The following is a 26,706-nucleotide window of genomic DNA, read 5'->3' on the forward strand; positions in this document are numbered from 1 at the left end:
AATAGATAAAACATATATATTATACAACCTTCTAGTTTCGAATATAATGAGTAGTATATGTTTATCGTACTGATGATTAAAATGAAAAATCTATTATATAAGGGTTGTTGGAATATATTATATAATCTAATAGTTCAGTATCACTACAAGAAATTTGAGATTCGGCGACGACATATGATTTCGTCGCCGAATGGCACTTTCGGAGACGAAAACTGTTTTCGTTGCCGAAAACCACAGCTTCAGCGACGAAATCATATGTCGTCGCCGAAAGTTCCAGCTTTCAGCGACGAAATATTTCGTCGCCGATGGGAACACCTTCAGCGTCGATTTTATAAAGTCGTCGTCGAATTAAGGTGGTGCTTTCAGCGATGAACATACCCATTCGTCGCTGAAAGTACACTCCAAAACCTGAACAAAGGTTTTGGATTGACCTTCGAAAATCGTCGTTGAAGGTGCAGCTTTCGGCGACGAAAACAGGTTTCGTCGTCGAAAGTATGTGACCTTTGGCGACAAAACCTGATACCTAAGTCGGCGAAGATCGAAATTTTGTTGCCTTAGGCGTCATGTTTTTGGCGATGAAATTAGATTTCGTCGCCAAAGGTATATTTGGGCAGGCAAAGACCCGCCCAATTTTTATCTCCCCAATAGCGACGATTTGGGGAGACTTTTGGTGACGAAATTGATTTCGTCGCCGAAATTCTCCCTCAATCTAACCCTCGATTTCTTCTCCCCATTTTATTTTCTTCTTCTCAAATCTTCTTTCACCCTCTCCTTAACGATTCCGCCGCCCCGCCGCCTATTGGAAATTTTAAACAAATCCTAATTCATGATCATTCAAAAATAAAAGCCATAAAATTTCATAACAATCAAGGCCAAGGATCTAAGCATGGAAGAAAACCAAAATCTATAAAAAGATTAGAATTACCTGAAACAATTAGATAGATTGACCATGATCTGCAAGAAGTTGTGGTTTGTGGTCTTCCTCAACTATGCAATCCATACCAAATATGGGCAATACTTTTTGTTTGATGAGGAAGAGGAGGCTCAAGAAGCATAGTGTATTGGAGATAATAACCATATATTTATAGGTTAATCCTAGGGTTTTCCATAATCCCTTCAGATTAATGGGTTGGTTACTCAGCAAGCCACACCACTAAATGGGAAGTTATGGGCCCATAATCAAGATCACTTGTATGCCTATTAAATAGTCCAAATATAATTGCTCTTTAATTTGTTACTCATATATGAATTAATTATTAAATTAATTTCAACAATCTCCCACTTGGGTAACAATTTTCTTTATTAGCAATTATATTAATTTATTCTTCAGTGCACATCTCAATGCTGTTAAAATAAACTTCCCTTTAATAACAATCCAGTCCATCTCGCATATTGATGAAGAACCAAAGCGGCTGTTGTCACATGTATAATCGCGACTCAACCTTCAATGATCACCACACCAAATATATTCAATGACATGAATCAAGTGTGGAAAAGCAGCATGGGAATTACATGTAATGTGATCTAAACATGTTTATTCCCAACTGGTCCAACTTTATTCCTTAAAATGATCAAAATTTACACTTTCTAACTTTATGTTATACTACATTTAGAAAGAAAATCATTCAGAGTAACAAAATAAACCATCTTCTTTATTTTGTAGAAAAGAAAAAACCACATGTCTAATTTAAGAAAATACAAACTCTCACTCAACATACATACCATAATTTTCACATCTATATGAGCATTATGCTTGTAAAACTTTTGTGAAAATCCTTAATGAGCAGATCCGCAATGATGGAGTTGCATTTCTTTAAACAAAAATACTCTAAATTTTCTTTATCAACTAAAGTTTAAATATTCCTACAAAAATCTTTGTTGCTGTAATATGGAAAAAATACATATCTTTGTCAAAACAACCGAATGACAAAATTTGCAACCATATTCTTAAGTTCGTTGCCACATACAAAATGCTATAAACACAAACTTTAGTGGTGAAAGGGACTATAGTGGCTCTTTACCACGAGATAGTAGTATCCTTATAAACTCTTAGTGAATATAGCCTCAACGGTGGATCTAGATGAAAATTCAAATTATCAAAATCAAATAGCCTTATGATCTCTAATTAATATGATTTTGATGAGTGAGCATGTAACTTTTTTTTTTAATTTTAAACACCTTATAACTCTTTAGATCCAATTAAGAGTTATCAAAAATTGTCTTTCATTCTTGATATGAATACTGCAACAGAAGCATATAGACTTTAAGTATAAATTTTTTTTTATTTTACGTTATTATTCAAGGGACCTCTATTGACAGTGAGTTAATCTTCACTAGTGATTCAATATCCTCTAGTGCATAAATCTTTATGCTAGAGAACTTGCAATACCTTTCAACATAGTTCTTTTGTGAATTCTCAATGTTACTTGAGATTGATCTTACAATATCATTTCACAATATAAAAGAGATATGTTCATGCAAGTTTTCATCTTCTAATAAAGCCTTTATTATGTTGCAGACATATTACAGTAGGTGAATAAATTTACTCTCACTAAACCTGTAATTATTACTCTTATTACCTTCCGATATTACATATGATAATATCAATATGTAATGAAAATTGTGAAATTGCAGATAAAAAAAATTCATTGAGATCACAGATGAATATAAACATTTTGATGTGTTACTAGATCAAAAGTCTCCAAAACATACAAACTTATTGATTTCATAAATTATACAATTAATAAACCAATCTTTATATTCATCTGACACAACTAAAAAAAAAGTTATAAGAATTGTGTCATTTACTTGAAAGAACTTTTCGGGAAGCTATAGAAAAGATCTCTAAAAAATTAATGTCAGCCTTAAGAATTGAAACATTAACAACTAGATGAGCCTTATATTTGTAACATTGGCTTTTAAAACCAATATAACAAAATGTAAAATATCTTTGTTGTTTATTGTTTCAACACATTCTTTATGACATTCATTTTCCTTTTAAGAGATAAGACTTTGTTTAACGGTAGAGAATATACTCTTTTTATCAAACTAAAATATTTATAATCATATTTCTCATATATCTTTTATTTACTTTAATGACATTTTTAATGATGTTGAGTTTGTTTTACTAAAATGAAGAGAATCTTTATTCTTTACCAATATTGTTATAAAGAGCAAATAACTAAATTTCTCTTAAATACAACATTTTTTACTGTATCTTCCCCCTAAACTCAACATCCTTAAGAAACTTTAAGATCTCATCCACATTAATTTTAAGTGTGAACTAACTTTAGAAATTATATATATTGAAAGACTAGTGTATCTAGAGTGACAACTAAAAACCTTAAGTCCAAGTCTCGTAAAACCTTGAATTGCAAGTGATTTTAGTTGTTTCTTTATTTGGTACACCACTTAAACCTTTTTATAACAAACTTGAGTGCTTTCTTCAAATAGACTGAGGGTAAGGAAAAATGATTTGTCATATTTCTTACCATACCTTTTTGACCTTTGAATCATTTTATAAGCAACATACATCTCAGGTTTGCCTGAAAATATATATTACTTATTAGCTCTATAAATCCTTAAAGGAGTTAGCAAATGTCATAGACCTTATCTTCTCAATTCATCATATTTCATAACGATTTCATTCACTACGAATTAATATATGATGACTTTTAAGATATCTAGAAATAAATACCTCTCCTATATCAAATATCGGTGGAGAGTAAACTTAATTTCTTATAACTTTATGCAATGTTGTTAAACATTTAAAGAAGTCATATTGAATAGGCTATAAATTAATGTTTTAAAATACTAAAACTCTCAATAGCACCTAATTTGACAATTCCAGTTATGTCCCCTTGATCATTCCTAATACAGACTTTAATGTATGTTTAATCTTGAGAACCAACAAGCAATGAATAGAAATACCACAGTCTATTCAACACATAAGATAAGTTTTCATATGCAAGTCTAGCTTGTTAAGTGACAAAGTGAGAAGCCATATTTCCTTTATACTTTATGTGGCGATGTATTTGGAATATATTTTTTCTATATGTTCAAATTTCCAAAATTTATCAAGAAAATTCCTCAGCTTGATTCTTTTGAGGTTTAGGCGAACATATGTTTCAAATAAACCTTAGTACCAACTTTAATTTCTTTCTTTAAGGAAATAAACAATTAATTAGTACAATTTTATCTTTTCTTACTTAACTCATTTTTCTTGAAACATCAATTAAAAATTAGGTTATTAAGAGTTCAATATCTACTCTCACAAGTATCATAACTCACTACATACCTACTGTATAATGTCTCAAATGTGTACAAAAAACACAAGTAAATCCTTGAATATTTTTAAAATTTGTGCATTTGATCCTTCAGTGTACTCACTAGTGTTCCTTTATTCTTTATCGAAAAATTTAAATTATATTCCTTTTGTTCCTTTTAGAACAATCATTAAGGAACTTTTCTAATTATTTCCTCATTAAACATAAACCCCTTGAATGTTGCAAAACACCGTCATAATACTTATGTAATTAAGGTTAGTCCTACTTTTCAAGATCCCAATTAAACCTTATAGGGATATTGATTTGCAAAAGTTGAAGTGTTTCCTTTCTTTATAAAAAATTCATGCAAACTTGAGTAGGAATTATTCTTAAATACACAGGCAATTTAATAATATTTAACAATAACTAATTCAATAATAAAACATGCTCAAAATTAACCTTAAGTATTTATAAAAAAAATACTTTATAATTGAACTCAATGAGGACAACAAGATACCTAACACAACATTGATAGCCTTCCTTTGGGCCGACAATATCAACTTGCAAGTGGTACTCTCAATGTGGTGATCAAACATTGATAATCAATCCTATCAAGTGAAAGCCTTCATTTGGGCCGACAATCACTCACATGGCATAACTTTATATTATCCATATTTATCACTATCTAACTATATGTGGACCTGCTACTTGGCCAAACAGAAGTCTTCCTTTGGGTCGACTACAGAGTGCATAAATACACAAATCCACAAACATCTAATAATTTTGAAAGATATTAATATCAGAAATTATAGGCTACTTTGGCAGTATGATTCATCAAATTAACACCAACCAAAAGGATCAGACAATTGTGCAACATATAGAACTTTAACTATTATTAATTTTATCTTTATGAAAATAAAACTACCAACATTATTTTCAAAATTAATAATAATATCTTTATATGCATAATTTAATAATGGGAAAAGTCCTCTAAACAATTTATTAAATCTAGAAATAAAAAATAAAAACTGGATTTTCCCATAAGGAATATTATTGATATTATAACTCAACAAAAACTCAACATAGGCCACGGAGTACTAATTGCAGCGCACAATAATCTAATATCAATAATTAATTTCATAATTGTAAGTGTATTTGTTATTTGACCAAATTGTGACCTTCCTTTGAGCCGATCACAATTGGCATAAACAAAAATACTCAAATCTCACAAAATTATTACTTAATTATTACTAATTGTTTCCATATGAAAATCAAATACCTAAGTTATTTTCAACAATTAACAATAATATTTATAAATCAAAACATTCATAGAAATTTAAAAATTGTGCAAAGTATTGATTAAATTGTTAATTTATTCACCATAATCAACAATCTTTAATTAGCACAACGAAAATTAAATCGGCCTCCGTATTTAAATTCGCCCATAATATTCAAAACAGAATATAAATTGATAACTAAATAAATAATTATTAAAAATTAAATAAATAGCCAAAAAAATATACATTTGTAAGTTTGCGCACTGCAACATTTCAAAAATAGTTGGTGCTAGGGCACTATCTCCATGCACCAGCCGTTATCTTCAACGACACCTTATTTGAGTGCCGCAATTTCTTTAATTTTTCTTTTAATGAAACTAAAGATACCATCACAACTAATTTGATAATTAAAAAAAATTAAACTTTATCAAATTAGTCCGGCATAAATTCGAACAATTTTCAATCAATTAAGAATTTTAATCATGTAAAAATTGTTCAAACATCTTATCAATCCAAATAATTTTAATAACTTGTTGTTTAAATAAATAAGTTATTAAAAGAATAATGGTTGAACTTAACTCTTAAAGATCTAATAATCATCCATGCAAAACTTGTTCAAATCGTAATTCATGATTATTCTAAAATAAAAGCCATAAAATTCCATAACAATCAAGGCCAAGGACTAAGCACAGAAGAAAACCAAAATCTATAAAGATATTAGAATTACTTAAAACCATTAGATAGATTGATCATGATCTGCAAGAAGTTGTGGTTTGTGGTCTTCCTCAACTATGCAACACAGACCAAATATGGGCAATACTCTCTGTTTGATGGGGAACAAGAGGCTCAAGAAACATAGTGTATTGGGGACCATAGCCATATATTTATAAGTTAATCCTAGGGTTTCTCATAATCCCCTAAGATTAATGGGCTGGTCTCTACTCAGCAAGTCACCCCACTAAATGGGAAGTCATGGACCCATAATCAAAATCACTTGTATGCCCATTAAATAGCCCAAATATAATTGCTCTTTAATTTATTACTCACATATGAATTAATTATTAAATTAATTCCAACACCGCTTGCATTTCTTCCAGCCATCTGGCCTCCCGCGCCGCCCTGCCTCCCAGTCGATTCGACGCCCCGCCTCCCGGCTGCCCGACTCCCCTCTCTCTCCCTCCCGCCGCCCAACACCCCCTCTCTCTCCCTCTTTCGTTTCAGCCATCCCGCCTCCCCGCCTCCCTGCCGACTCTGACGTCCCCTCTCTCTCCCTCTTTCATTCCGGCCACAGCTCGACACTCCTTTGTTCTGGCCTCCTACGTCGCCTCCGTTCTACCATCGGTGAGTTTTTTTTATGTTATTTAGATTTTTTTCTATAAGATTAGATTTATTTAGGTTTTTTTGTGTTTTTTTCTTTTTAGTATAATATTAGATTTATTTTTTTTGTGTTTTTCTTTATTTTTTTATAATATTAGATTTTTTTGTGTTTTTTTTCTTTTTTTTGGTATAATATTAGATTTTTTTTCTTTTTTTTTTATAATATTAGATGTTTATATTTTATTTTGTTTGAGAAATTGAGAAATTGTGAAATTGTTTAGCACACATTTTATATAATGTTTTGTATAATAGTTATTAAATTGTGAATGTAGTTATTTGAGAAATTGTGAAGGTTGATAATGTTTCGCCTAATGTTAATAGAGTGAGTTGAGAAATTAATCAAGAGATTGTTGTTTAAGTTTGTGTTTTGAAACTTTATTTTCCTAATATAGAGAGATGAAGTTGAGAAATCTTGTAAGTAGACGTGTGAGGAATTAGACTTTGTAGGTTGTGTTAGTTTGTGCTTTAAGAAAGTTTGGTACTTCAATCCTAAGGATAGTATATCATTTATAAAATTTTCGTTTATCCATCATTAGTTGATTTACACAACTGACATTATTCTCATGAAACAAAGATTGAAAGTGACACATTTGATACATAATTATAGAGAATATTGGATTCTGGAGTTGACATAAATAATGCAAGTGTGGATGGTCACGAATGGAAATACATAGTGCAAGCATTTCTCGAAGAATGACAACCAAAATATTTATGGCAATATATAATTTTTTTCTTCTTTTTAATGGTAAGCCGAATCATATCTATATATAGAAAAGACATGAGATGAACTCCATAGTTTTTCTTTTCTTTTATTTTTTTTGAGAAAAGTTGAACTCCATAGTTAGTAACACCCTTGTGGAATGGAGTGATATTTAAAAAGCAAATAAATAAATAAATAATTGAGTGTAATATAGTCCTTTAGGCTCTATTCAACTCAAACCTTGAAGCAGGGTATGATTCAAAACTTTTAAATGCAATCAAGGGAAGGATTTATTAAGGCCCATAAATAATATGTACTAAAAATCTACTCTAACAAAATATATCTCTGGTGTCCATGCACTCAAGCAGCAAGCCCTCTTGATGACGTCAATATCCAAGGTTTGATACTTCCTTTCGCTACATTTTTTATTTTATTTAATATGTATTTTGTTACCTGATTTTTGCGTGAATTGTGATGTACCAGATTTGTCTGCAATTCTATATCTATACTATATTTAAATTGGGTAATGGAAGAGAATCTTTACCTCTCTATTTTGTCCTCAACTTTTTAATATATATCCAATTTACCCTTCAAACTTCTACGGGAGACGACTATTCAAACGAGGTGTCTATTGAGAGAAATTAATCTAAATAAGTTGTGACTGTTCAACAAACAATGCATTCATTCATGTATAGGTGTGATTGTAAATTATTATAAATGAGTTGTCGGTTGAGAGAATCAGTGTGTCCATTCACACATGGGTGTGATCGATCTATAGGTGTGAAGACGAAACAATAAGTTTAATCCCTTACAAACTATTTATAAAAAGAAAGAAAAGTAAGTTCTGATACATCAAAATTTGTATTATTTTATTTCTCCCAAAGTATTTACAAAGAGTTTTCTTTTAAACATTCTAAAAAATAATGAAATTAAAAGTTTTCTTTCTTCATGGGGAAACATTGAACATGTCAGATGAAGATTTGCGAATGCAGAAATTGAAGAGGTAAAGTAAAAAATTATATTTAATGTTCCTATTTATCCATTGTTGTTTTCATGATTTTAACTATTTTGGATTTCTTATTTTATATTTATATTTATTCATTAATTTGAATTTCTAAATTGATGTGATTAGTTTTGACCAGTAATTTATGTACGATATAGTGTGAGGGTTATGTTTTCTAAATTGATGTGAATTTTTGTATATAATATTATGAGTGTACTGTATTCTAAATGGAGTGATTATTGACATTTTTTTTATATCTTAATGGGGCTATGGAGGAGACTCTTTACCTCTCCGTTTTGCCCCCAACTTTTTAATATATACCCAATTTACCCTTCAAACTTCCACGAGAAACGACTGTTCAAACAAGGTGTCTATTGAGAGAAATTAATCTAAATCAGTTGTGACGGTTCAACAAACAATGCATACATTCATGTTTAGGTGTGATTGCAAATTATTAAAAATGAGTTGTCGGTTGAGAGAATCAGTGTGTCCATTCACATATGGATGTGATCGATTTACAGGTGTGAAGACGAAACAATGAGTCTATTCCCTTACAACTATTTATAAAAGGAAAGAAAAGTAAGTTCTGATACATCAAAATTTGTATTCTTTTATTTCTCCCAAAGTATCTACAAAGAGTTTTCTTTTAAACATTCCCAAAAATAATGAAATTAAAAGTTTTCTTTCTTCGTAGGAAAACATTGAACATGCCAAATGAAGATTTGCCAATGCAGAAATTGAAGAGGTAAAATAAAAAATTATATTTAATGTTCTTATTTATCCCTTTTGATTGTTGTTTTCATGATCTTAACTATTTTGGATTTCTTATTTTATATTTATACTTTTTATTAATTAATTTGAATTTATATACTGAGGATTATGTTATCTAAATTGATGTGAATTTTTGTATATAATATAATGAGTGTACGGTATTCTAAATGGAGTGATTATTAACGTTTTTTTATATCTCAACTCCTTTTGAATTCCTATAAAATTAAATTTAATGTTTGTATTTATCTGCTTAATTGTTGTTTTCATGAACTTTTGAATTTCTTAGAGGTATACTTCAACAAATTTTGAAAAATTTTAACCCAGAGATGGTTTTCAGTTACCACCAGGGTTTCAACAAAAATAGAAAAAATTAAACAATAAAATCTTTGAAAGTAACACAATCCAACCATAAAAATAGTAAGAGAGACGATTATGAAAATTACAAAAAAAAAACCATATTTATCTCTCTGGACCATTGTTGTTTTAATAATCTTAGCTACTTTTGGATTTCTTATTTGATATTTATATATATTTATTTATTTTGTAGTATGATACATCCTGAGTATTTTGTTTATTAAATTGAGGTGGGAGTGATTTTTATTTTCTTATTAAATCACCATATGATCAAAGTTGTCCCTCTCACATATAAAAAATGTTGTTCATAGAGAGATTCTTCTTCAATCAATATTCAATTTATTATATATTTCTTTAATTTATTTTAAGTTAACCTATAGATCTATTATTAAATATATTCCTGTCATTTTTTTCATAAATAATAAATCAAACTATTCATAAAAGACAAACAAATACCTATGAAGTAACAATTTTACTTTACAACTTTCATTTGAATTACATTATATGTAATTAAACTTTAATTATCTATATGATCTCTTTCATTTTTTTCCCTTTTTTTGTTTTTTTTTAATTCATTTCAAAATATTTCATATTTCAACTCAATAAAAAGTTTATTTATTCAAAATTTAAATTTCACCAAAAAAAAATATATGTTCAAAATATTTGAAACCACGTGCAATGCACGTGATTCTAACTAGTGAATTTAAAAGAAGGAAAAATATTTCTATTAATTTTTCCTAAAAATTATGTATAATTTAATTTTTTTTTTAAATTAAAAGAATTGAAAAACGGAAAGTTTCCTAAACAAATTTGTCAATCTTTAAAAAAAAGAAAGAATATAATATATAAATTAGTGAGATATCTAAACCCTAAATTTTAAATGGTGTAGCCACCACCTATTCTTATGAACCTACAGGACATTCTTTTTAATTTTGATACATCGATTGTCGTCTATTTAATATTATTCATGCTCGCAATTTCAAGGCTAATTTTTTTTTTATTTCAATTTATACGTTGCTGTTACATATAGGTAATATTTTTCTATTAACTATTGTATCATCTACCGAATATCTTTGTTTCTCTTTAAATCATCATTTTTGAGATTCGATTGTTTTTATTTTATATTATTTTTTAATCTGAATTTTGCAATCTGTAGAGTCTAAGGAAGTCGACTATTTGGAGATTAATTATTTAAGATACATTTTCTTTAACTTTACATCATTTATGATATGAATTTGAAATTATTTAAAATATAATAATTATAAAATGTTGAGCTAGAATATAAGACTGTCATGTTTCAATTTGTTTTATACATATAATTATTGTCATTCTTATTTTTATTTTAGCTTAATATTCTTGTATATTTAATTTGAAACCTAAATGGATATATACTATAAAAGAAAATTGGTTGGTTCATCATCTCTATTGAATAAAAGTAATAATAATTCGGATAGATATTTTACGGAAGTAAATTTAGAAGAATTATCTACAAGTCATGATCTAAGAACTAGCATTATTGATTACAATTGTAATATTCGAGATTAATTTCGTAAAGCATGTTTAAAAAAAGAACCTTGCCACCCTCAAAATAATACTTTTCCATTGAAGAAATTTGGGTCACAGTCAAGACGATTAAATCCAGCTTGGTTTTACTGAATATTTTAATTGGTTGTAATATAATATTTTGAAAGGCGAGGCCTTTTGTTTATGTTGCTATTTATTCCAACAAAAGTTGGAGAGCACTCAGACGGTGACCATTTTGTTGGTGAATGATTTTTAAATTGAAAGAAAAATGAGAAATTACAAACTCATATTGAAGGATCAAATAGTGTGCACGACCAAGCTTGGAGGAAATGTGAAGCTCTTTTGAAGCAAAAACAACACATCGAAACATTTATTAGCAAGATGTTTGACCAAGTAAGAATTGATTATCGAACTTGATTAGGTGCAACAATTGATTGTGCTCGATTTTTGTTAAAATAAGCGCTTCCATTTTGTAGGCATGATGAACATGAAGATTCATAAAATGAAGGGAATTTTTCTGAACTCTTACGGTGGCTATGCAACCACGATAAGGATGTTGAAAATGTGTTGCTTTGAGAAATGTTCCTACAAATTTAAAACTAATTGCATCATATATATAAAAAGATTTTGTGGATTGTATCACAATAAAAATTGTTGATGCAATCATAAGAGATATTGGTGATGAGTTCTTTTAAATTTTGATTGATGAGTTTAAGGATATATATTCGAAAGAACAAATATCAATTGTGTTGAGATATGAGGACAAAGGACATATGATTGAATGGTTTGCTAGTATTGTACATGTTACAACTACAAATTCTCTGTCGCTTAAGAAAGCAAATAATGTAAATATTAGTGGTGATCTTTTTTTGTTAGTTATAAATGTGATAAATGTTGGGGCATCATCAATACGTCGAGATATTTTAAGAGAAAAACATAGTGTTATAACTCTTGAAGCTTGGATAATGGTGAGATATCAAATGGGCGAGAACTAAATGAAGAAACAATTATTAAACGACTAGGAGATACACGATGATGATCACATTACAATGCTATAGTCAGCTTTATTGCAATGTTCTCACCAATTAGTGATGTACTCGAGACAATTGTAGAGGATGGGTCAACTTTTGAACAAAATATGAAGCAAAGGTTCTAATAAATTTGATTCATACGTTTGATTTCATTTTTCATATGCATCATATGAAAGTTATATTGGGAATCACAAATGAATTGTCTCAGGCACTATAGATAAAAGATCTAGAGATATCGTGAATGCAATGATTATGGTTAAGATTTGTAAAGAAAGATTACATATAAACAATGAGAGAATCAGGTTGGGATTAAATACTAGATAAAGTTTTTAATTTTTGTGATAAGCATGATGGTGAAATGCTTGATATGGATGATATGTTTTCGACTCGAGGGAAGAAAAGACGAAAATCTCGAACAATCACAAATATGCACTATTATCCTGTTGAGATTTTTTACACGGTCGTTGATATGCAACTTCAAGAGTTGAAAAACTGTTTTACCGAAACAAGTACTGAATTACATCTTTGTGTAGCATGCTTGAATTCAAACAACTCATTTGCTGCTTTTGAAAGACAAACTTATTCGTCTCGCTTAATTTTATCCTAGAGATTTTTCAACTACTGATCTTATTATTCTTGAGGATTAGTGATAAACGACAACCTAAACATATGAACTACTTGACCCTCTAGCCAATTGAATCAAAACGTATAGTTGGTTCAAGACTGGAAACACTCCATGAGTAATATTGGTGGGGGGGGGGGGGATATGATTTGCTAAAGAAATAAAATAAACTAAATAAAATTTAAAGCAAATAAAATAATCCCAAAAGTTTTTTAAAACAAAATAAGGAAAAGATCTCTTTAGATTTTGCAATGGAGTGAGCGTCAAGGTACCAATTGGTGCCAAAACGACGGTCGTGTGTGGGGGGGGGGGAGGCATAGACAGGCGCGCGCGGAAAGGTTGTGGTATGTAGGGGATTGCTGCAGAGCCTGGCGCGCATAGGCGAGGGCGAGGCACGCTGTGCAGGCGTGCATATTGGAGGTGGACGGGTGCGTACATGGGCGAGGATGGCCGACGTGTGTAGGCGTGGGTGTTGACGCCTTGCGAGGTTAGCGGTAGGCGAATAGGGCATGCATGGGCGTGAGAGGCAGGGCATGTAGCTGGTGAGGGTGTGCAGTAGGGCCGCCTGGTGGGCTGTGGGCACGTGTGGGTAGAGGTGAGCAGCAGAGGGTGCGTGCGATGTTGGGGCGCGTGGGCTACTGCGCATGTGGGCACCCCACAAGTTTGTGAGTGGCACGTCCTTGAAGTTTGGTCATTCAATTGGCCTTTCCTCCATCTTCCTCTTCCTTTTGACCTTTGATGGTTGATGCAACACCCTTCAAGATGGACAAAATTTGTTGGTGGTTCCAATAAAGTCTTTTTATTTTTTAGGATCTTTCTACCAGCTCTTCTTTCATGTTGGTGTAGGTTAAGTCTTGGGTCCATTATGATCACATCAATTAGCTTCAAAATTACATCATTGATATGCGTTCAAATACTATATTTGTTGAACTAATAAATATCAGTGATCTTACACTAAAAATGATGATGACAGTTAAAGATAAAGTTTACCTATTAGTTTATCGGTTGCTCACATTGGCATTAGTCTTAGTAGTTGCAATATTTACTCTGGAGAGAATGTTTTATGCTATGAGTATTGTTCAGACTTGATTGCGTAATTGGATAGGAGACTAGTGGATGAATGATAGTCTTATCACATGTATTGAGAAATATTTATTTGATAAAATGGACAATGAAGTTATTATGTAGCAGTTTCATAATATGAAAACTCATAGAGGACAATTGTGATGTATTAAATTATAGTTCGTTTCATTTATGACTTCTTTAGAATTACTTACTTGTTAAATTAGTATAAAGCCCCTCCTGAACAGATTTCAGAAATATGGAAAAAGCTCGAAAGCCTTGAATTTGAAATTTCTCACGCTTTACAGTGATAGCCTTGAAGGAAAATTGCTAGTACGATTGACTTCCACTTCTCCAGAGTCTCATTATCAATTTCCTTAACATGAGTTTAGTTTTTAAAATTGAAAGTGGTAGAGATGCAATTTTTCCACTTATAGAAGTTTTTAATGATTTAATTTTTCTAGTAGTTAAAGTTTAAAATTAAAAATTTAGGGATGAAATTCAATCCACCTTTTTTTTAATTCTTCTATCCCTCATATTAATATTTTATCTTCTCTCCACTATTCCATCTTTCTCCAATTAATCTCTCTCTTTTTTCGCTTAATCTTCTCTCTCTCTAATTAATCTTTCTCTTTTCCATATTCTCTCTTTTTTTTCTCTTCATTTTTTTTAGTTTTTAGGACTAAATTTGTACAAAAAAAAAAAAGGAGTCATAAGAAAAGAAAATCCCCCATCAATATAGAAGTAGAAGATATTGCAAAATCTCACGTGCCTCTCAAGCAAACGAAACAGTACCTAACGGGCGACGCGAGAATTGTATTCTCCTGATCCTCATTTCTCAATCTGCAGTTCAAATCTGGTTTGCTTTTCTGGAGATTACATGCATGTTGGTCCAAGAATTACACCGAACTTCTCTGAAAGTTATGTTTTAGTCTCTACATTCAGAAATTAGGAGACGAGCTCACAGTTTTCCTCGAGTTTCATCTGTTAGTGGAATTAGGGTTCTTCTATCTACATGCAGTTCATACGGTAGAGGTATGTATGTGGTTGTTCTCGTTTTTTTCTTTTCTTGTTTGGTAATGTGGGTTTGCGGGAATATATTAGGGTTTACGGTATGTCATTAGCGAGGTCTTCTTGGTAATGTCAGTCTAATTTAGCAACTGGTACTTCGAATTGAGTTCACTTTGCGTTGCATGCTCCATTTGGAGCATTTGCATAAGCTTTTATTTTGCCATGCGCTTCAACTTGGTTGCTTTAGATAAGCCCATGATCATGGTCGCATAATACTCTGTTTTGGTATATTTTTTTTGGGATAAAATTGTTGTGGTTATGCAATCTGGTTCAAATAAATGATGCTGTTAATTCGTGTGTGGGATTTAGTATACCACTTCCAACTTTATTTAGGACGAGCGTTGTAGATTGATATTATTTATTTTATTATTATTTTTGTGTGCTTAGGCCTCAAAATGATAGGCTGTTTAATGACAAATATTGTAAAAGCTTTATGTACTGTGTTACAGAAAAGCAGACATTTTAACTAATTGGATATGGCGTTTAATTCCATATGTTTGTAGTTAGAGCTTTTACATTACTCTCTTCTAATGGAAATGTTTTTGTTCAATAAGCAGTAGTTGGAAGTATGGTAAAGGATACTCGATCTAGTGTCAGAGCAAAGAATGAGGAAAACAACAATCCAAAAGGGAAACAAAATGGTGACAAGGCTACGACAAGGGCGGGTTCTTCTACGCCAGATACATCTGCTTTAAGAAGGTCTGCAAGAGAGACATCATGGAAAAAGAAGATTGTTTCAACCCCTTCCAGTTCTAGAAAATCTGAGCGACTTGAGAAGCAACCACCCAGCACTCCTTGTGATAAAAAGAAACGTGGTACCATTGAAGATCAAGACAGGCTTAATTTACTTAGGAGATCTCAGAGGGGTAAAAATCAGTCTTCATCTACCTCTTCAGGATCGGGATCTAAGAAATCAGATAAAAGCTCCGGTTCACCAAATATTAAGCGAAAAAAAGAAAAGAAGGAGAAAAGTATTAAACAGTTGACTCTTGGAACTGGAGAGGTTGGTAACTCTGGAAAACAAGATGAGGTTTCCGAACATGCCAAAAGTAAAAGAATGGATGCTCGTGCTTACAGGGCATTGTATAGGGAAAAGCTTAAGAAGGCTAATTCATCTGGTATCTTAATTGTATTCTCTCCTTTTATGCATCCTTTCCTCCATGGAAATTCCCATTCGCACTTGGTCCATATTATTATTTTTTAGAGTGACTTCAGTTCACCCACTATCAATCAGTTGATTTCCTTTTATATGTATGCAAATATAATCACTAAGTAAATGGATATAATCATTAAGTAAATGGCTAGAATCCAGTTCTCATCACTGTATTATTATTATTTTTATCTTAATTACTTAGTGCTATTTCAACTAATTGATGATCATGTCTTCCTATTTTTTCTTCTCCTTGTATTGTAGGCTGTCAAGAGCGGCGGAAGATGCCAAAGAGCGACACTCATGGTGATAGCAATGGTTGCAAGGAAAACTTGAATGGTAGCAATAAGTTCAGTGACAAGAGTAAAGAATTGAGTGTCAAATGTCTAGAGGAATCCTCAACTAGAGCTTTGGAGGACTTTGATGAGACTAGAACTAAAATTGCTAAGGAAGTAGTGGAAAATGATGTTGGATTGGATTTCTTTCCAGCAAGCCAGAAGTCCTCCAAGGAAGAAGAGCTGACTAGACTATCAAATGGAGATGGAGGTAGTGTAGATGCAGTTATCTATTCAAGTGGAAAATTGAAAACATCAGAGAGAACCAATCCCAATTCTATACTGGGAGCAATGCCGGCTGATGACCATATTGACTCAGATGGGGATTGTAAATTAATTTCTTTGAAAAGAAAAAGAAGTGTGGACTTGGATTCTAATGGATCGGCAAGGAATGAAAGTGAAAATAGCTGCCCTTCACCTGCTGGAGCCATCGAATCATCATCATCTCCATGTAGACAGAGCGATAAAGTTGAGACATGTGACAAATGTTTGGAGAGACAAAGGTATTAGTCTTGACTATGTTATTTTTGGATGTCAAGTATTTGTTGTAATTTAAAGAACCATTGCTTACTAATTGAACATGGAGTCCACATATACCACAGAATGTTTTTTTGCCTTTACTCATTAATAATTATATTAAACAATAGGAGATACCAATATGTCATTGAATTGTGAATGGTAAGGATCATGCATGAAGTAGAATTCAGCACTTGTAGTTAATTTAGTGTTGTTGTCAAAATCATACTGATAGGGAATGCAGTATTTTTGTAATTAAAAAAATAGATGGCATAGATAACATACATTATGACTGTGAACCTTTGGATGCCACACTTGCTATAAGTGGAGGCAGAATGAAAGGTGTATATAATTTGAATCATGTTGTTTGTTGGACCTGTTCACTTAATTGGGTACATTTGGATTCATCACACAGTGTAAAACTTGTCTATACCACCATATCCACACAAAACACACACAAAAAACTTGTAAATAATACGTTATTTAGTATAATAAGGCCTTGTTAAGGCTATGCCCATATTGGTTAATGCACCTAGGGTGACAAAACGAGATTGTTGTTGAGATAATGATGCTTTACATAAAAAAGCAAAAAAAAAAAAAAAAAATGATAATCTACATGTACAGAAGTATAAAAACTTATCTATAACAATAGTTGTTGAATTATTATGTATGCAAATATATTTGGATAATTTTCTTTGGATTTGTTTGCTCCCAAATCCCTTGTCAGTGTTTGATTAATCAAAGAAAATGGTAGAGGATTCTTTTATTTTGCTCAAATAATGAGGAGAAGCTCGATAGTTTAATGAAGTTGTAGGGGCCATTCAAAGCGTAGGGGTCGAGGGTAAATATGTTTAAATTTGTTCTCACTAGTATAAACCAAAATCTAGAAACAGTTTCTATCCAAGATCTTGTTCTTTTGGACAAGAAACAACTTTCCATTGATATATGAAAAGTTCAGGATACAAACCTCAAGTGGGTGAAAGCAACTGAGAAAGGACAAAAATAACAAAGGACAAGCTCAACAAGGAGCAATACAAACACAAACACAGAGAAAAGATAAAGAACATTAAAACCCAAAAACCACCATTGAAGAATTATGAGAATGGCAGCTTCAAAGCTTGAAGAACCGTAAAAGGTTCCTATTCTAGAAACACAGTCTTCTTTAGAAACTCTTGGTGGATACTCCATGATGAAACAGGCAAAAATGAGAAAAAGAAACTCTGGAAGAATCTTGGAAAAACCAATGAAGAAGCTTGACTACAACAAACTGAAGTATAAATAGCCATGAGAGAGAAGGCCGACTCCCCAAGAACCCAAAAAAAAGGCTTCCTTTAAAAGAGATGATAACCTCATAGTAAGATAGGACCTCGAACTATGAAGAGACGTTTGGAGAACCAAGGCATAAATACAACCATAATAATGTGATGGGACCCCTTCAAACTTTAAGAAGGGAAGAAAAGTGCCTCAGAATGGAGGTCGAAACCCTTCATCTCCGCTTTCCTTAATAATAACGTTTAGAAACAATAAGTGCTAACATCAGAAAAGAAATTGAGAAAAATATGCGAAATTTCTTTTGGGAAGGCAATTCTGAAGCCCCTTTGAAACAATTGGTAAATTGGAACATCACATCTCAGCCACTGTCAAAGAAGAATGATGCCTTAATGGCTAAATGGGGCTGGCGGTTTGGTGTGGAATTTTCTGCTCTTTGGAGAAAAGTAATAGTCAGCATATATGGACCAGATCCTCTTGATTGGCGTACTTTAGAAAGAAGAAATGGGTGTGCTAGATGTACTTGGATTAATATAGCCAATCAATGGAAAAAAGTGGATCGGTTTTGTCATTTCAAAGTTGGCAATGGTACAAGAACTCATTTTTGGTCACATTCTTGGGCTGGTGGAATTCCCCTTAAGGATCGGTTTTCTCTCATTCACAGAATCTCCTCTAACCCAGCAGGTGTTGTGGCTAGTTTTTGGGATTACAATACTAGTTCATGGAAGATTGAAGCAAGACGATTTTTGAAGGAGGCCGAATTGGCACAATTCTCAGAGCTGAACTTCTTTATTTCCAGCAGCGATTACCAAAGATTTTGGTCGCTCGAACCTTCAGGTGTTTTTCCGTAAGCTCTTTGACCTCATCAAAATGGCCGGATTGTTCTATCTCAAAAAGGATTTTTTCAGCTCTTTGGAAGTCGAATTGTCCAAAGAAAATCAGTGTGTTAGCATGGATTTTGATTAATGGTAAGGTCAATATTGCCAACATTCTCCAGAAGAAGCTAGCTGATTTTGCTTTGCAACCTTCTCGGTGTGTCTTATGCATGAACAGTGGAGAAAATCAGGAGCACCTTTTCTTTTGGGGTCCTTTTGCTTTAACTTGCTGGTGGCTTACTTATAGGAGATTCTTTTTTGTGAAAATGTACAAATTACTACAGCATCTTGGTGCCTTACTTATAGGAGATTCTTTTGTAATTTTTTTTGAACAAGAAACGAACTTCTCATTAAGATAATGAAAAAGAACAAAATTGTTCAAAGATACAAACTCTCGAAAGAGTGAGGGTACAAAGAAAAAACAAAATAATACAGATAAAGAAACTTATAAAGAAGCAACAAAAACACTCCAATTCGAACAAATCAGACTAGGAGAATAAGGATTAAATAAGGGAGATAGAGAACTCCATTGCGAAGCCTTATATTTGACGAGATCAAAACGAGCTGAAGGAGATTGCCTCTTATCTTCAAAAATCCTCAAATTCCTTTCAAACCACAGCTCATGTACCAGGGTCTTTACTCCGTTAATCCAAAGAATAGAAGCTTTGGGATTCAAAACAGGCCCCATAAGTAACCGACACAGATTATCCGCCGCCTCATTACCAAAAACCCATGCCACATTGAATTCTTCCAGCAGAGAATTCCAACACTGTCTTGCGTAGGGACAAAAGAAGAAAATGTGAATCATACTTTCTTGATTAGCCAAACAAAAGGAGCAGACTGAAGGTAGTAGACTAGTATTTGGAAGCTTCTTTTGAAGAACATCAATTGTATTAACCTTCACATAAAGAAGAATCCATGTAAAGAAGCTCACTTTTTTTGGACTCTTGGATTTCCAAATAGCCTTGAATAAGGCTTTTGGCATAGAGATATCACTGCCCAGCTTACAAATTGAACCAACAGTGAATAACCCCGAACTGCCCAATGACCATTTTCTGCTATCCGGAATTTTGCTAGGGTGAAAAGAATGAAGCAAGGACAATAATGAGATAAATTCTTCTATCTCATCATCTTTAATAGCCTCCGCTTCATAATTTTCCAAGACAAAGTATGAGAATCCCAAAAATCAGCCACTGTCCCTGAAGGCAAAAGTGAGAGCCTAAAATTCTTTGGGAATTTATCCCTAAGAAGCTGATCCTCCGCCCATTTATGCTCCCAAAACAGAATTCGCTCACCAGTACCAAGTTTGAAAGTCGAAAACTTGTTCCAACGCAACCAATGCCGAGAGATGTTGATCCAAGGTCTTCTAAGGCAACCATTCTTCATAATACCCGAGGACCAACCCAACTCAGATTCGCCGTATAAGCTTACAATCACTTTACGCCATAATGCGACTGGTTCGCTCCCGAATCGCCAGCCCCATTTGGCCAAAAGTGCAGAATTCTTCTTAGAAAGACCGCCAACTCCCAGACCACCCTCCTCCAATAGCAAAGAAGAGATCTTCCAATTTACCAGATGATTTAAAGAGCCAGAAGAACCACTATTCCAGAGGAAGGATCTTATCTTCCTTTCAACTTGTTTGCAAACTCCTGAAGGAATTTGAAACAAAGAAAAGTAATAAAGAGGGAGATTATATAAGACCGACTTACAAAGTGTTAGGCGACCTCCTCTAGATAATTGAAACGGCCTCCATCTATCCAACTTCTTCTCAATTTTTTCTAAGATGGGACTCCAAAATACTGCTGAATTCGGATTACCCCCAAGAGGTAGACCTAAATACTGAAAAGGGAGGGAAGCAACCTGGAAATTCAAGGATTCAGCTACTTGAAGAACTTTTCCAGATTGTATATTAATACCACATATAGCAGATTTCTCCCAATTAACCGAAAATCCCGACATTTGCTCGTAAGTTTTAATAGCCTTGATAAGGTTATCCAACATACCATCAATGTCCTTACAAAAAAGAAGAGTATCGTCAGCAAATTGTAAGTGAGATATGTGGAGCTTATCTCTTCCGATCAAGAAACCTTCATAAAACCCTCCCACATTGATGCTGTCCAAAATACTGCTGAAGACATCCCCAACAAGAAGGAAGAGAAAAGGCAACAAAGGGTCACCTTGTCTTAAACCTCTTGAAGCCAAAATACGACCCTTAGGTCTTCCATTAATAAAGATGGAGAACTTGGTGTCTCTAACGCACCCATGGATCCATCTATGCCATTCTTCCCAAACTGTTTTTGTGAAAGAACGTCCTCAAGGAAGGCCCAATCAACCTTGTCGAATGCCTTTTCAAGATCAAGTTTAAGAATCCAGCCACTTTTCTTTCGGGCTTTATAATCCTCTACTGCTTCATTGGCGATCAAGATCGGGTCAAGAATATTCCTTCCTTCAATAAAAGCACTTTGAGTAATGGATACTGTTGAGGGCATAACCTTCTTAAGGCGTTCTGCTAAAACCTTGACCATTATCTTATAAATTGAGGAGCAAAGACTTATAGGCCTAAAATCACGAATTTTCAATGCTGCTGTCTTTTTAGGAATGAGGCAAATAAAGTTCTCCTTGAGGCAAGCATTAATATGGCCATTCCTATGAAACTCCATAAAGAGTCGAAGGAAATCTTCCTTCAGATGCTGCCAAAAACAGACAAAAAACTCTGATGTAAATCCATCGGGGCCTGGGGCCTGGTGCCTTGTTTTTGCCAAGATCATTCAAAGCAAGTCTTATTTCAGATTCCTCGAAGTTCCTTTGAAGCAGCAGACGATCCGAGGAAGAAATGGGCCGCCAGTTGATCCCTCTAGGAGAAAATCTGATGCCATTGTCAACATGATATAACTTTTCGAAAAAAGCAAAGATTTCCTCTTCAATCTCCTTTTAATTAACCAGCATCTGACCATTCTCATTGCACATTTCAGAAATTACTGACCTTCTCTTTCTAACTGCCAGAAATTTGTGAAAAAAGGAGGAATTTTCATCTCTCTCCTTCAGCCACTGAATCTTACTTTTTTGAAACATGTTCCTTTCATTCTCCACATAAATATTAAGCAGACTCACTTGAAGGTTACTTCTGTTCTTGACTTCTTCACTAGACAAACCACTTACTTCCTCTTTAGCATCCAAGGAGGAAATTTGAAGAAGAATACTGGATTCCGCTTCCTTCTTTTTCCTCTCATTCTGTGTATGCCAATTTCGGAGAGATGATTTCAGATTTCTCAATTTGGAGTTCAAAGAAAACCCAGCCCAACCATAAGAGTGGTCATTGGCAAGCGTAGTCTCAATAATACTAACACAATCTTTATTAAAAAGCCATGAATTGAAGAATCTGAAAGGGCTGGGTCCCCAGTGAAAAAGGAGATTCTTGTGTAATTATAGCCTAGCTTCTCTTTCTTGGGATTGCCAAGCTGTAATGTGGTAGTTTTCTTTTGGAGAGGGCCTCCTCGGCCCTCGGCCCTCGGCCGTAGGTTGTTTCCCTTCTTTTGGCGGCTCTAATATATATCTCCTGTTTCTTATAAAAAAAAAAAACTTGCTGGTGGCTATTATTTCAACAATTTTCCATGGTTTGGGTGTTCGATAGCAATGTTCCTTCGACCATTTGCAGCTGTTGGGAGGTCCTTCATTTTCTTCAAAAGTTTGGCTTTTGTGGGTAAATTCCATTAAAGCTATACTTTCTGAGATTTGGCTTGAAAGGAATCAAAGGTTATTCAAAGGGAAGTGCTGTTCCTTGTTGGAATGTTTTAGTCTTGTAAGGTTTAAAGTTTCTCATGAGTGTTCTCTTTCGGATTTATTAGTCAACTATTCATCTAGTATGATATGTTCCAAGTTTGGGAGGCATTTATAACTCCCCTTTAGCTCTATTGCTTTACTTTATTTCTATTCACCACTTTCAGAGTTTGTATCTTTAAAAACAAGAAACTATTTCGTTAAATTAATGAAATGAGAAAATATACAAAGGGGGTGATATCCCAAACCAAAGGAGCTACAAAAAGGCTTTCCAATTGGTTAAAAGAGAGACAAAACTATAGTGATGAAAGATGAGGAGCATTTGCACCAAGAAACAACTAATGACACTATAGATTCAAATATGTTGTTGGTAGATCACTCTTTTCCTTGGAAGATCCGATAGTTCCTCTCAAGCCAAATTGACCACATCATTGCCCTAACGAAGTGCATCCAAAGTTTGTAGAAGTTCATTCAATAAATCTGCACATCACTATTGAGTAGTAAATGCTACCTTGATATTTATTCATGATTGCAGGATGCATATAAATATTCAGTCTGCTCTTATTGAGGTTATATTTCTAACACCCTGCCTTTTAGAAGAGATTGTAAAAGACTGGGTGTTGTGTTTTCATAATACAGCAAGGCCTCATTCGGACTTGGATGGATGAATGTGTTTGAAGTCTCTGGTTATGATTTATTTTTTAAAATTACTGTTATGATATGCTTTGAAGAAAAGTTAGTAGTCGTGGCTATTTTACTTTATATAAAAGCTTTGTGAAAAACTATTTAGCGGGAATAAACCACGGTCACTTGTTGATCATTAATTGGCCGATATGAAGATCATGATTTTTAATTTATCCAGTCAGCAGTGACAAACTTCATTATTACGTATCGCAGGGTAGACAATAATTCAAAGGACTTTTGCTCTTGCGTGGAAATAGACAAACAGAATGGTGAAACTTCCATTGATATGGTTTGTTCTTTCTTTCTTTCTTCCGTTGTTATAGTTCTTCATCATCTTTCTTTAACATTTTCATTCATTTATTTTTTTTTGGGTTTTCCATTCTATCTTCCGATTCACAACTTTGATCTTTCCTGCCCTATTGTTGGTTAGATTTACTGTGCAAGACAAAGTTTAATGGAAATGGTAATGTTATTTTATCTTGGGCAATCATGTTGGCCATCTATTCAAGATTTAAAATTCTATGATTTTTTTTGGCAATCAAATCGCTTTTTGGTTATTAAAGATTGGATGACAGCTTTTGAAAAAACTTGAGCTGAAAGACTTACGAGACCAGTCTCGGATCATTTCCTCATTCTCCTTGGTTACCAAGGTGGGGGGGGGGGGGGGTGGGATTCGGGGACCTTCTCCGTTTCGTTTTGAAAATGATTGGTTGGACTCTCCCATATTGCTTCCGCTGGTTGGTGGCCTTCAAATGATATGAATGGCTGGCCTGGTTACGCTTGGAGAAACTAAGAGGGTCGAGGGGAGGGGGTATTGTTCAAGTGGAATAAGGAAGTTTTTGGGAACATTATTTCAAAATGCCATTGATGACAGATAAAAAGAGCTGTTAGTCTGGAAGTCCTTGATCCTAAAGGCCATTTGGAACTTTAGATATCCAAAGAAGATAAAAGTCTTCTTGTGGTCATCGGCTCATCAAGGGCCGAACACACATGACAGATTTCATAAAAGATGCAAAAATTGGGTGCTTTCTCTCCCTCGGTGTGCCCGCTGGGCAAGGCAGATTAAGAGTCTTTAGATCATATCTTTCTTGCCCATAGAGTCTTTAGATCATATCTTCCTTCATTGTTCTTACGCCAAAACTTGTTGGTCCCTCCTCTTCCAAGCTTTCAACTTTAGTTGCTGCCTTCCAAGGACAGTAGATGAATGGATTCACATGCTCTTATGGATGGAAGCTTCAAGCACACAGCTAGATCACTTGCTTTGGAAATATGGTACAGTGGCTTTATTGTGGAATGTATGGATTGAAAGTAATCAGCGATCCTTCAAGAATATTTCTTCTAACTTCTCAAACTTTTGGAGCATTATATAGCTCACAACTTCTAGGTGGTGCTACACTTATAGCAAATTCTTTTGTAATTACTCCCTCAATTCGTTCCTCCAAAGTTGGAGTGCTTTCTTGAACTAGTTCTAGTGGGAGGGGGCTCCCTCTGCCCCCTTCCCCTGCAGGTGTAACTCTTTTTTTGTGAATAATATATTCCTTAGGTTTCTTATAAAAAAAAAGAAAACAAGAAAAAGGAGGACTCAGATCTCCTCACTCCTGATTTGATTAGAATCGAGAAAAAGAGATAGGCTGAAGGTGGATCTTATCGGCATGGTCATGAAGGAGCAATATCTTTGGCCCATAAATGTAAAATTAATTGATTGAAGGAGGGGGATGAAAATTCTAATTTTTTTTACAGATGGACCTTGTTTTGCAAAAATAAAAATTTTATTTTGTCTTTATAGAACGAGGAGGGATGCCGTCTTACTAATCAAATTGACATAGAGAGGAGGAGATTATTCACTATTTTGTTAATTTGTATAACGGTAGAGAGGATTAGTGCTTCATTTTTTAGAATTTTGATTGGGCACACTTGAATGAGGTCTCCAAATTTCAGTTGGAGGCCCCTTTTACCGAGGAGGAAATTCACAAAGGCGTAACAAAGTTAAGATGTTTTAAGTCATTGGGTCCGAATTGGATGAACAACGAGTTCTTTGAAAAGGCTTGGAACGTCTTCAAAGCCGACTTAATGAAGGTGTTCCAGATTTTTTTGAGAATAAACGTACCAACGAGACCTACATTTGCCTCATTTAAAAAAACAGCCTCCTTGGTGTGTGTTAAACATTATAGACCAATTAGCCTCGTCACATCTTTATATAAGATTATTGCAAAAGTGTTGTCTACGAGACTAAAGAGAGTTCTTCCTTTGATCATCAATGATACCAGGCTGCTTTTGTTGAAGGACGACAAATTCTCGATGCGATTATCACAGCTTCTGAGGCAGTGGGGAACTGGAAAAAGGACAAGAAGAAAGGCTTTCTTCTGAAGCTTGATTTCGAGAAAGACTATGATAAAGTTGATGTCTTTCCTTGATGCGGTGTTGGAGAGTAAGGGCTTTGGGATTACATGGAGAAGGTGGATCAGGGGATGTGTCTTCAACGAATTTCTCGGTGTTCATAAATGTCACCTAGGGGAAAGATAGTGGCTAATAGAGATCTCCAACAGGGTGACCCTTCGTCTCCTTTCTTGTTCACTATTATCGGAGATGCTTTGAGTTGTTTGATTCACTTCTGTTGGGAGAAGAAGATATTGAGAGGTTTCTCCTTTGGGCAAATGAGGTGGAACTGACACATCTCCAATATGTAGATGACGTGTTGATCTTTAGTCCCGATCTTCCAGATATGTTGGTGTTTGGGTTATTCCTCAATGTTGGTAAGACGTCCTTGATTGGTATCAACTGTGATGAGGCTTTGGTGGTGCAGTGGATCCTCGGTTGTAAGATGGAGAGCTTGCCTTGTTCCTTTTTGGGTTTTCCTTTGGGAGACAAAGCCGTCAGTGGGAACCTTTTAAGTTGATAAATTTTGAGAAGATTGATTTCTGGCATCCGGGTAACGGGAATGACCTTATGTGGTGGAAGGCTGATTGTGGTGGGGTGTTTCGACCAAGTCAATGTTTTTGTTTCTATCCAAGCCTTCACCTAAATTGAAAGATCCAGTGGTTTC

At 33.8% G+C, this 26,706-nt stretch overlaps 1 protein-coding gene across 5 annotated transcripts in view; it reads left to right on the forward strand.

Moving 5' to 3' along the window:
- Window positions 1–14,733: 14,733 nt before the first annotated feature.
- Window positions 14,734–26,706, forward strand: part of MOM (ATP-dependent helicase family protein) — an 84,005-nt gene continuing 72,032 nt past the window's right edge. For 3 of the 5 annotated variants that reach the window (XM_088121669.1, XM_022297231.2, XM_088121672.1), the window contains exons 1-4: window positions 14,734–15,021; window positions 15,615–16,175; window positions 16,472–17,045; window positions 23,877–23,952. In XM_088121669.1, the coding sequence (XP_087977795.1) occupies window positions 15,626–16,175; window positions 16,472–17,045; window positions 23,877–23,952 (1,200 nt within the window). In that variant the 5' untranslated portion in view covers window positions 14,734–15,021; window positions 15,615–15,625. The remainder of the gene's footprint in view (window positions 15,022–15,614; window positions 16,176–16,471; window positions 17,046–23,876; window positions 23,953–26,706) is intronic. The other 2 variants (XM_022297229.2, XM_088121670.1) reach the window with 1 other exon arrangement.

This window comes from Momordica charantia, assembly GCF_013281855.1.
Source record: "Momordica charantia cultivar OHB3-1 chromosome 3 unlocalized genomic scaffold, Mcharantia_2.0 BLBB01000003.1, whole genome shotgun sequence".
Taxonomy (NCBI): Eukaryota; Viridiplantae; Streptophyta; class Magnoliopsida; order Cucurbitales; family Cucurbitaceae; genus Momordica; species Momordica charantia.